Source organism: Rhinoraja longicauda, chromosome 35 (assembly GCF_053455715.1).
Source record: "Rhinoraja longicauda isolate Sanriku21f chromosome 35, sRhiLon1.1, whole genome shotgun sequence".
Classification (NCBI taxonomy): domain Eukaryota; kingdom Metazoa; phylum Chordata; class Chondrichthyes; order Rajiformes; family Arhynchobatidae; genus Rhinoraja; species Rhinoraja longicauda.
This window is the reverse complement of record NC_135987.1, coordinates 15,776,885-15,789,623: the sequence shown is the minus strand read 5'-3', so window position 1 is coordinate 15,789,623 and position 12,739 is coordinate 15,776,885. Positions and strand designations below refer to the sequence as shown.

At 39.1% G+C, this 12,739-nt stretch overlaps 1 protein-coding gene across 7 annotated transcripts in view; it reads left to right on the top strand.

Moving 5' to 3' along the window:
- p4ha1b (prolyl 4-hydroxylase, alpha polypeptide I b) overlaps positions 1–12,739 on the top strand; it is a 67,431-nt gene that overhangs the window by 20,385 nt on the left and 34,307 nt on the right. For all 7 annotated transcript variants that reach the window (XM_078428643.1, XM_078428647.1, XM_078428645.1 and 4 more), the window contains 2 exons: positions 11,334–11,443; positions 12,527–12,623. In XM_078428643.1, the coding sequence (XP_078284769.1) occupies positions 11,365–11,443; positions 12,527–12,623 (176 nt within the window). In that variant the 5' untranslated portion in view covers positions 11,334–11,364. The remainder of the gene's footprint in view (positions 1–11,333; positions 11,444–12,526; positions 12,624–12,739) is intronic.

The window sequence follows — 12,739 nt, the reverse complement described above, 5'->3', positions numbered from 1 at the left end:
ACATGGCAATAATCCATGATTTTGGGATGCAACAAGAACAGTGATTGAGGTTAGACTTGACACGAGAATACTTTATATCATGGGTAGATTTGAAATATAATGGGTGGAAGTCTACAATTTATAAGGGCTTTATAATTAATGTGAATTATATTGTTGGATTTATGTATTGATTTATATATAATTACACATCTGCTTCTGAACTGAAATAGTAGCTTATTTAGTTTTGCGTTTGAACATTTGAAATTCTTCCTATAGTAATTTCGCCCTTTCCATTTTTTGCTGGTCCATTTGGCTTGTAAAGCATTGTTAAGGGAAGAAATATGAGAAATAAAATTCTCTATGGTGGGGAATAAATATTCAGAGGGACAAACCTCAGGAAAGGAGTGTAAAGATATGAAGAGGGAAGAGAATCAGATCATTGTGAAACAAGGAATGAGTATCACTACAGATCTATTGAGCAACAACACTGGGTGGTTGCAGCACAATATTCGTAGGAGCCAAAGACCAAGAAAATGGACAGTTCAGGTCCACCTGACATACCAACCTGACATACCAAAAGATCTCCACCACCCAACAAGACGAGGGCAGCAGGTGCCTACTGGCTACAATATCTTCAGGTTCTCTTGGTGTCTGTCCATCCTGAATTGAAAATATTCAACATTACAGAGTCTTTCCTAATAGCACAGTGAGGGTATCTTCAACACAAGGATTGCAAGAGTACATGAAAACAAATCAGCACACCTCAAAGGCAAGTGTGGATGGGCATGAAAAGGATTAGCTTAATAACAACTAGCACAACCTACAAAATGGATAAATTATACATCAGGGAAAGGAGCAAAACTCATTCTTTAGGAGAAGAAAGAAAAGGGAAATCTAAGTGTGTGAAATTTGCAATAAAATCAATTACACAAGCAGGGATAAACCTACTTTGTTTTCGATTTGAAGTAGAATGATTTAGTTTTCAGACTGAAAATATTGCATTGACAGCAAAGGGAGTATAACTCATTACTGAAAATTCTTTCTGCAAGTAGCTCCAGGGCTCTCCCTCCCTCCCTCCCTTCCACCCAGCAATGAAGGTACTGATAAGTGTAGAAAAAAAATCTCTTCCCTGCTTTTCTGTTACCTTAGCATTCATACAATGGCTCAATTAGAGGATAGTGGCTCAAGTTACACTTAAAATTTGTGTAAATTGTGAACGGAGAGAAAATAGTGTAGTGTGAGAGAGCTCTTCAGTCTGAAGAAGGGTCTCGACCCGAAACGTCACTCATTCCTTCTCTCCTGAGATGCTGCCTGACCTGCTGAGTTACTCCAGCATTTTGTGAATAAATCGATTTGTACCAGCATCTGCAGTTATTTTCTTATACTAGTGTGAGAGAGCATTGCACTAGTGGAGGAACTGGTCCAATGTATCCTGGGGTGAATGCTAAAGATCCCACTGAAATATTAAAAAAAATAATGCTTTGAGGATGGGATAAGTTTCCTTGCTGGTATATAGTCCATCAACGATAACAATTAAGAAGACAAATTGTCATTCATTATATTGCTATTATGGGATTTTGCTATATGCAAAGTGTCACTTGTTTCCTTGCAAAAATAGACTTCTTTAAAAAGTACTTTATTACCTGCTGCCCTTCTCCACAATAACCCTCCTGGTCTTCTCCGCATGAATGCTTGTTGTCGGGAAAATTTGGATAAGCAGGGAGAACGGGATTAATAGAAACGTGGTTTCAATGTTGTGCCCATATTATATTGAAATTTATTTTAACTATATTATTTCTATTTTCAGTTTGTCACACCAATAGTTTTGAATTTAAAAAATCCAGAATTACAGTAATTTCAAAAATGTAACACTAGTAGCACCAGATTAAAGTTTCAGTTTTAGTTTTGGAAGACAAGCTATTTTTCTGGCATTCAAGATCACTTTTGGAATGGAGAAATTGTACTAACAGTAGCCAAGATCTGATTGAGATGATTGGAATTTTGGTCCTGGGATTGATGATACTGAAGTATTTGAGCAGATGATGAAAGATATTCGCAATGGAAAATCTGAAGACCTAGTCTGATTATGATCAGAGCTGCCACGGATGGGATAAATACAATCTAAATTCAATTTACGGGTATATTTTGAAGTTTATATCTCGATGTTAACTGGTACTGAATAATTTTATTCTCGTATAAACCTTATACGAGAATAAAAGTATCCAGTACCAGTTAACTTTATGCTATAAAGAACAGAAGACCTATCCTAATGCAGGCAGGGTAGTACTGATCAGGAAATTTCTACTGAAAAATATTTCTACGTGGGAAGAAAATATTTAGCCAGTTTCTCTTAGCAACTCCTCTTTTGCCTTATTCTAAGTAAACCAGCCAATGACGGTAAAAGAATAACTAAAATATGTAGAGCAACCATAGTGTGTGCAAAATCCCAAGTGGTTTGGTGCTGCTGAGTTAGGGTCGTGGTTAGGCTTGTGCAGGGTAGTTCATGAAACCTGATGGTTGATGAGATAAACATAGAAGTAATGATTTTTAGGCTCCTGTACCTTCTGGCCAATAGTAGCAGCAAGTTGTGACTGTAGCTTGGGTGGTGTGGGTCTTTAATGATATTAGCTGTCGTCTTGAGGCAGTGTTTACTGTGGAACCTTTCATTATACTAATCTGGGCAATATCCACCACTTACTGCAGCATCCTTCATTCTGGAACATTCACAATTCTGGGTCAGACCATGACACAGCCGGTCGGTATGCTTTAAACCGTACATATGATGATGCTTAATAGTCTATCTTGTCTAATCTTCTCAGACTTCTGATACCTAGTCTTTTTTTAACTGGACAGCACCCGGATACAAGCTTTTTCTGAAATTATTAGAAATACAAGTGAATGGAATTAAAGTATAGACCAGCACTAATCCAGCTGAACAAAACATGGGTTCAAAGGCTGAATGATCCATTACATGCGTACTCTTCCCAGTATCTCGTTACATGTGACAAAAATAAACAAACAGTATAGATCAATTTCCCAGCTCATATTCCTACTTGCCACCTACCTGTATGTTCAATTTTCCAGATTTCAGCACAATGAATCAAAAGTTGAGGGGTCAAAACTTGCTCAAGTTCTTCAGTGCATTGTGCTCAGAGGGAGTGCTGTGTAGTGGTGCTCTCTTTCAGATAACAGGTGAAATCCAAAAAAAGTAAGTGCAAATCTAAAATAAAAGCAGAAAATGGTGGAAACAGTCAGCAGGTCAAGCAGCATCTGTGAAAAGAGAGAGCAGATTAGTGTTTCTGATCGAAGACATATATGTTTACAGTATTTTCTGGTTTTGGGAGATCAAATGAAATTGTTATATGTGGCTAGAAACTAGGCTTTCCAGATTTTTAGATGAATGTTAATGGTTGAAAGATGATAACCAAAGAGCAAACAATCTTCCATCAAAATAGGTCAATCACTTCATAACTTTTGGTAAGATATTACTATATTTTAACCTAGCCTATAGATTTAATCTGTGCTATGTGTTTAAGCATTGCACTTAAGTAATTTGCTACTTTAGAATTATTTCTGCTCTACTATTGTTCAATTTACGATTGCGTGGGTCTTGATTTTGTGTGTCCATAAAGTGCAGCATTGCCCACGTAGTTTGGTCTCCTTTGTGCATAGAACGTGGAACAAATAGATGCTGCACAATGAGATTTGCAGGTTGCTGTGGTTTTGCTTTACATCAGTGCCAGACGACCAAATGCTTGAACAGCTGGTGCTCTGCATAGTTGATACTCATTTGTCAGCAGGCTAACTAACATTACTTTGAAATCTTCCCCACTGGCAGTTACTTGCTGTCCAGAGGGATGACGTGGATGAGATATATATGATTGACATCTGCAGTGAGAAAGCAATCTAATGCATTCCCTCCACTAACACCTACACAGCAAAATGCATGCCTGGACAGAGTTAATGGTGATCCTGGACTCCAACTTTCAATTCTCTTCCCCACTTTTCCTCAGGATATCCTGGTTTGGTGCAGTGCACTTGGCACCAGCTTGATTACTGAAAAGACAACCCAGTTCATTGTCAGTCCACCTTTGAACTCCAGATTTGTCGTCATGGTCTACGTGGAATTCTTCCATCCCTTCCACAAGGAATTATAGACAATAGGTGCAGGAGGAGGCCATTCGGCCCTCCAAGCCAGCACCGTCATTCAATATGATCATGGCTGATCATTCTCAATCAGTACCCCGTTCCTGCCTTCTCCCCATACCCCCTGACTCCGCTATCCTTAAGAGCGCTATCTAGCTCTGTTGAATGCATTCAGAGAATTGGCCTCCACTGCCTTCTGAAGCAGAGAATTCCACAGATTCACAACTCTGACTGAAAAAGTTTTTCCTCATCTCAGTTCTAAATGGCCTACCCCTTATTCTTAATTGGGCTGTTTGCTTATGGCTCGGTTATTGGTTAATGTGTGGCAGCTTGCTTATTGTATGCCTATACTCAGACCCTTTCCACATTCCCTTCAAGCCTTAACTCGGGCTAGTTATTGCTATATGAAGGCACGAGTGGACTTGCTGGGCGAGAGCATGTGTGCTGACTCAGGAAGATGCTTACTTATTTTGCCTTTGATTTTTCAGTAGCAGATGCTGAAAGAGACAAGTGTACACATGCATATTAAATCCTTTTGATGTGTATCAGTCAATTCACTTTACACAATAAATTCATCATCATGACTTATGCACAATTGTATACCGTGTGCTCTAATGAAAAGTGCATAGCTTCAGGCACGCTACTTGGAACTTCACCATGGCTGGCTGCATTGTATCTAGTGCTATCAGTGTACTGTAAATGTATGGCAAAACTTGCATTCACTGAAATGTAATTTAATTTTAGTAAAAAATGTTTGGTCCATACAATTACTTCATGAAAGTTAACTTCACATTTCCTTCTGAAAATTAGATGTTAGAAATGCTTTCTTAATATGCTATCAGTGTAGATAATCAGCATTGAACTCAACTCTGATCTATGAATATTTTTGTCGTCAATCAAGGATGATAATTATGAACTCCTGATTAGACCACTGCATTGGGCACTAAGAATCCTTTGTGGCATTGCGATAGAGAGGAACCATAGAGTTTCACGGCACAAAATGTCATTCAGTCCATTACCGACTGTGCTGTGTTATGGATGCCATTACAAATCCACTTGGTTCATTGATTTCCATCTGAGGAGGAAATCTGTCCTCCTTTCCCAGTCTGTACCTGACTTTGGGCTCTCAACTGCAGATGACTATTAAATTTCCTCTGCAAGCTTCTCATTTTAAGGGGAGTCAGGAATGGCCAATAAATGTTGGTCATCACAGAATTTTTGTACTGTGAGATTGCGTGGTTCCACAACGGAGCCAAAATTTTCTTTTAAAAGAAACAACGGATTCTTGGTTTTTCACTACAATTGAAACTATTGAGCCCCAATGTTACGGAGGGCTTCAAACTCGTGTCTCTGGCTTTCTGATCCAAGTCTTTTAATGCAAGTCTTTATGAACTCCACTTCCATCAATAGGTGGCTGTTATTAGACACTGCTGCTCTATTTGTGTAATGTTTGAATTTGAGGCTTGGTGAAATTCGAATGCTTAAGGAGAAACAAAATTGAATCGGTTATTTGTATAATTTCACTCTAGGCAAACTGCAAATTTTGCAGCTTAATTTCTTCCTAATGCCTCTCCTCCCCACACACATTAATAGAGAAGCAATACATTTTATTTATTCTTCTATGTTTTAATTAATTAATCAAAATGGAATAACTGAGTATTGAATGGCATTACATGAGCATCCAGCTGCTTGCCGTAGGAATCATAAGGAAATAGTGGTGTGCTTTCTCTCTTAACAAAAGCTTTCTGTGGCACAATGCAGTAGTATACAGAACTGAGAAGTGCTTAACTTTGGGAGTGTTACTGCTATATAACTACATGAGAGGAGCCAAGATAATTAGAATTTAATTTCTATGAATGACATTGTGAGGTCAAGGAGAAGAAACCATTGGCACAATTTATCAGAATTTACTGGTGTATAGCTCATTTCTGTTTTCACTTTCCTTCAATAATCATGTCTTCTAATAAAATTGGTTGCTTCAGTGCACCACATAATATGAAGAAATAGCTGAAAACACTAGAATATAGCAAAGGATATGGGACAGGATCTTAAAGGGTTGGACATCGGGAAAAATGTTCCCGATGTTGGGGGAGTCCAGAACCAGGGGTCACAGTTTAAGAATAAGGGGGAGGCCATTTAGGAGTGAGATGAGGAAAAACGTTTTCACCCAGAGCGTTGTGAATCTGTGGAATTCTCTGCCACAGAAGGCAGTGGAGGCCAATTCACTGGATGTTTTCACGAGAGTTAGATATAGCTCTTGGGGCTAAAGGAATCAAGGGATATGGGGGAAAATCAGGAATGGGGTACTGATTTTAGTTGTTCAGCCATGATCATATTGAATGGCGGTGCTGGCTCGAAGGGCCGAATGGCCTACTCCTGTACCTATTTTTCTATGTTTCTAGACAACATCCCAACTGTCATACTGAAGACCTGGACTCCAGTACTAGTTGCACCTTCAACTAAACTGATTTCAAACAGTTACAGCAACAGCATATACTAAACTTTGTGGGGAACTCCCCGGGTATATCCAGTTCACAAAAAAAACCGGGACATATCTAATCTGTATATTTAGTGCCTGGTTAATCTGTTCTCAATCATCAGCAAAATGACAGAATGCATTTCTGAGGGTGCTGTGAATCAGTACTTACTCACTGATGATCTGTCAAGTTACTATTTTGCCAGACCCACTCTGCTCCAGACCTCTTTATGGTCTTGAACCAAATATGGACCACAGAGCTAAATTCTAAAGATAAGACGCGAGTTACTGCCCTTGAATCAGCATTTGACTGAGTGTGGCAACAGGGAATCCTGATCAATTTGATGTTGAAGGACATCATGGGGAAATCGCAAAGAAGTCATGCGGCAAAATGCCACCTGTTTATTTGAGTTCAAGCTTCCCACTCAATAGCAATCAGTGGAAATACTGAAGAAATTCAGTTTGAAGAAGGATCTCGACCCGAAACGTTACCTATCCAGGTGCTCCAGAGATGCTGCCCGACGTGCTGAATTACTCCAGCACTTTGTGTCCTTTTGTGCATTAACCAGCGTCTGCAGTTCTTTGTTTCTACATTTTAAAATACTGAGTAGTTTAGGAAGACAGATTACTGACGCCTTCTGAATTGCATGCTAGATTGTTGCAAAATAAAGAAAGAGAAAATACTTAACTGTGGATTCTCTTCAACATCTTTTTACATGTGTAGTGTAAAAAAAACCAAGCAGCATTAGAAAAAAATATTAGGCAAGGTGGAGTATGTCAGAGACTCCGGGGCGGACCTGCCCAAATGTCTTTCAACGGTTGTTATAGTGTCTATCTCAACTACCTCCTCTGGAAGCTCGTTCTGTATATCACTACCCTCTGTGTGAAAATGCTTTCCCTCGGTTTCTATTAAATCTCTCCCCTCTCATCTTAAATCTATGTCTCCTGGTTCTTGATTCCCCCACTCTGAGTAAAAGATTGCATTCAACTTATCTATTTCCCTCATGATCCTAAACACCGCTATAAGATAACCCCTCATCCTCCCTGCACTCAAAGGTATAAAGTTCTAGCCTGCCCCTCGAGGTCAGCCCCTCAAATCCTGGCAAATCTTGTAAATCTTCTCCGAACTCTTTCCAGCTTAACATCATCCTTCCTGTAGCAGGGTGACGGAAAACTGAACATAATACTTCAGATACGGCCTCACCAACGTATGGTACAACTGTAAGGTAACATTCCCACTTCTATACTCAATACCCTACTTATAAAGGCCAATGTAACAAAATCCTTTGTCACCCTATCTACCTTGCAAGCAACTATCCACCTGCACTCCTATATCCCCAGTGCCCTGCCATTCACCTTAAAGGTCCTGCCCTGGTTTAACTTCCCCAAATGCATTAAACTCCATTAACCATTCCTCAGCCCACCTGCCCAACTGATCAAGATCCTGCTGTCATTTTTAATAACCATCTTTGCTATCTACGATACCACCCACTTTTGCGTTATCTGCAAACTTCTAATCATGCCTTGTATATTACATTCTCATCGAAATCGTTGATATAAACCACATGCAGCAATGAGCCCAGCACCGATCCCTGGGGCACACCAATATCACAGGTCTCCAGTCTAATAAACAATCTTCCACCATCACACTCTGGTTCTTTGCATGAAGCCAATTCTCTAACCAATCGGTTAGCTCCCATGCAATCAAACATTCCAGAGCAGTCTACCATGCGGAACTTTATCAAATCCCTTGCTGGTCCATATAGGCGACATCTATGGCTTTGCCTTCATCAACCTTTTTGGTTCCTTCAAAAAGCACAATCAGGTTCATAAGACATGACCCCCATCATACAAAACCATGCTGACTATCTTTAAGTCTTAGGTAGACACAAAATGCTGGAATAACTCAGCGGGTCAGGCAGCATCTCGGGAGAGAAGGAATTGGTGATGTTTCGGGTCGAGACCCTTTTTTAGACTAATAATAAGTCCTTATCTATCCAAATGCATATCTTATCCCTTGGAATATATCGATTACTAATGATGATGGATCTTTTTCCCCCAGCCCAATTCTCTTTCCTTACTTTAAATCAATATTATTATCTTTTTGTAATATTTTGACAAATTAAAAAATATATTTCAGTCAGGTTTCGCTGAATTCTTACAATCCCAAGAAAGTTTGGGTAAGTGTGCCCATAAAGTGCAAAAATATTTGGGAGGTTAGCCTTCATTGGTGGTAAGAGGAAAAATAATGTTTAAGTTGAAGACCTTTCATTAAAACTGGAAAAAGTTAAGACATAAAGATAGACACAAAGTGCTGGAGTAACTCAACGGGTCAGGCAGCATCTTCTGAGAAAAAGGATAGGTGACATTTCACCTTTGGGTCCTGACCCGACACATCACCCATCCATTTTCTCCAGAGTTGATGCCTGATCCGCTGAATTACTCCAGCATTTTGTGCCTACCTAAAGTTAAGACATAATTAGTTTTAAAACATTTATTCACAAAATTAGTTTTAAAACATGTTCTAAAGCATATTTTAAAAGTCCTAAATATCTACCTGGATTTGTATGCTCAAATATCAGGACTTCAAACTAATCTTTCTAATTGGGGCAAGAGCCACAACTTGCATTATACGTGAGTCAATAGAGAAATATGCATCGAGCTGGAGTGAATGTGACCAGACACATCATATGTAAGGACTGCACTTTAACTTAATATAGATCACAAATCTCATAGAATATTTGCATCACAATCCAAGCATCATACCTGCAAAGTTTATGTGCAACGTTTGTAAGTCACAATCATTTCACGTTGATGTTTGTTGCCCTTCTCCTTTGAGGAGAAACCAGACGATCACAAGCTGCCAATCAACTTCCTGGATCAAAAACATGAGCCACACCTTAACTTTTATCTACCCCATCAAAGTATAATTTCTAAAATTTATCAAAAATATTCCGTGATTTTCTTACAGAAAATAAATCTGCAAATGTGGAAATATGATGTTTTTGAATCACAGAGCCAAGACCTCCCTTATGGCCGTTTAATTGCCGTTCATGATTGGATGTGGTGTGAGTGCAGAACTTTTAGACAATAGACAATAGGTGCAGGAGTAGGCCATTCAGCCCTTCGAGCCAGCACCGCCATTCAATGCGATCATGGCTGATCACTCTCAATCAGTACCCCGTTCCTGCCTCCTCCCCATACCCCCTCACTCCTCTATCCTTAAGAGCTCTATCCAGCTCTCTCTTGAAAGCATCCAACGAACTGGCCTCCACTGCCTTCTGAGGCAGAGAATTCCACACCTTCACCACTCTCTGACTGAAAAGGTTCTTCCTCATCTCCGTTCTAAATGGCCTACCCCTTATTCTTAAACTGTGGCCCCTTGTTCTGGACTCCCCCAACATTGGGAACATGTTTCCTGCCTCTAATGTGTCCAATCCCCTAATTATCTTATATGTTTCAATAAGATCCCCCCTCATCCTTCTAAATTCCAGTGTATACAAGCCCAATCACTCCAGCCTTTCAACATACGACAGTCCCGCCATTCCGGGAATTAACCTAGTTAACCTACAATGCACGCCCTCCATAGCAAGAATATCCTTCCTCAAATTTGGAGACCAAAACTGCACACAGTACTCCAGGTGCGGTCTCACCAGGGCCCGGTACAACTGTAGAAGGACCTCTTTGCTCCTATACTCAACTCCTCTTGTTATGAAGGCCAACATTCCATTGGCTTTCTTCACTGCCTGCTGTACCTGCATGCTTCCTTTCACTGACTGATGCACTAGGACACCCAGATCTCGTTGAACTCCCCCTCCTCCTAACTTGTGAAGTAAGGTGGGCTGCAAAACAACTAAATGAAATTGGAATAAGAATAGAAAGTTCCGGGTATACTGAACAGATCAGGCAGCCTCTGTGGAGAGAGAAATATTTCACTGTCAATGGCCTTCGTTGTTTAATTTATTGAAACCACCATCTTGTATCTCATTTTGAGAAATCGAAGGTAGACACAAAATGCTGGAGTAACTCAGCGGGTCAGGCAGCATCTCAGGAGAGAAGGAATGGGTGACGTTTCAGGTCTCGAGACCCGAAATGTCACCCATTCCTTCTCCTGAGATGCTGCCTGACCCGCTGAGTTACTTTAGCATTTTGTGTCTACCTTCGATTTAAACCAGCATCTGCAGTTATTTTCCGACTCATTTTGAGAAATAATTTGCTAATTCTGAATACTGTTTATGCAACGAATTGCAATGATCTGATATGAAGGTGGAAGAAGATTCGATAGAACTTTCAAAAGTCAATCAGATTTATTGTTGCAGGTGAACTTTTACCAAAATGTGAAGAACTGGGGATAAAGATGTGGTAGTTAGAATAGCCTCCTCCTGTGCTTTATTATTGTAAGATTCAATAATCTGTATAAATTAGAACAAGTAATTTAGTTTATTAACGATGCCACGATAAAGATAGTTTATTCAGCTACATAATATAGCATGTGCTGGAAAGTGAAGCATTTATTGCCCATTCTTAACTGCAAAAATGTGACATGGCCTTCTTTAATCTTTGCGGACCTTCGTGTGAAGGTGCTAATTCTACGGAGTAATTGGGTAGAGTGTAAGCTTATTAAAATCTATTTTCATATCCTTCAAATAATTCAATCTGGCCATTGACATCTTATTTTCATTATTGATCATATTTCTTCTCTGAAATGATTATTTCTCCTCCACCTTTGCAGAACGCCCATATTGTGCCAGAAGAAAGCCATCATGGCATGTGTAAAAATCTGGTGCATATTAGTCATGATCTCCATCACCCAGGCTCATAACGACTTCTACACATCAATTGGTAAGCACGATCTTTCTCTTTTTTTTGAGACAGTATTAGTTGTTAAAAAAAATATATATTATTTCTCTATAATTTGAGTCATTTACAGAAGGTTAAAGCTAAGGATCTTGTATTAAAGTTCACACCAATTGCCAATGTCTCACTAATTAATGCTGGAAATCAAAAATTAAACAGCAAATACTTCACAGGTCTAAGGCAGTTAACCCTGTTTCGCTCTCCTTAGGTGCTGCCTGAACTGAGTGTTTCCAGCATTTTTTTAATTATAGATGTTAAAGAATATTTTATGTCAACTGTCCAGGCACATTTTCTGTAACCACCTGAACTATTGTTTATATAAGCTATTGAACCAGATGAGAAACACATGAAATTGTAAAACAAAGCACTAAGCTGTATTGTGTGAAGGAGACTGGAGCTTTCAATGTAAAGAAAGAGTCTTATCATTTCATTAATGGATTTTCTTTTTAAAACACAGCAAATGATGACACTCTGGAATAAAAACAAAAAATGCCTGAAATGGTGACTTGGTTGTGTTTTTGCTGATGCCGCCAGTATCTTTTCCAACATTTTCTGTTTTTATCCTCCATTAATGGACTTTTCCTCTCATCGTGCCTGGGTGTGTTGTAGATTGCTATGAATAGTCAACAGCTCTATTTTGTTGCTTCAAGCAGCAACCAGGATTGTTGAAGTGTAAATGTGTGGAACTGTGTCGCTTTGCAATTCCTGTATTCTGTCGACTGCAGAATTTCAATTGCTTCAACAATCCAAAGTTCCATGGTTGCACACAGTTACACCATGACATTATCCTTAATTAACTTATTGCGATGATGTGTGGGGCGAAGCAATTATATTGTGAGAATTGAAAGAGAATTTGAAATCTACTGATTCACAAATGGCAGTCAGATAATGGACTGTGTACATAATTCACATGTCTGAGAAGAAATGCAGTTTTAGAGCCATTTAAAATGACTATGTTTCAGTATGCTAAAATAACTATTTTCCAAAATTATTTTATAGAGGCATAAATTTTCTTGAAATGAAATTCCTTGAATAGCTCGTATAATCTGTTTTATTTTCCATGAGCAGGTCAGATGACAGATCTGCTATATACTGAGAAAGATCTGGTGACCTCGTTGAAAGACTACATCAAAGCTGAAGAAAGGAAACTAGGAGAAATCAAACGGTGGGCAAATTGGTTGGAGTTATTAAAGCTTTCATTAAACAGCATTTGGTTCTTAATTTTTTTTAAAGTCTCCTTTAGAGTGGTTCATGAGCTTGCATATTAAACAATTGCAATTC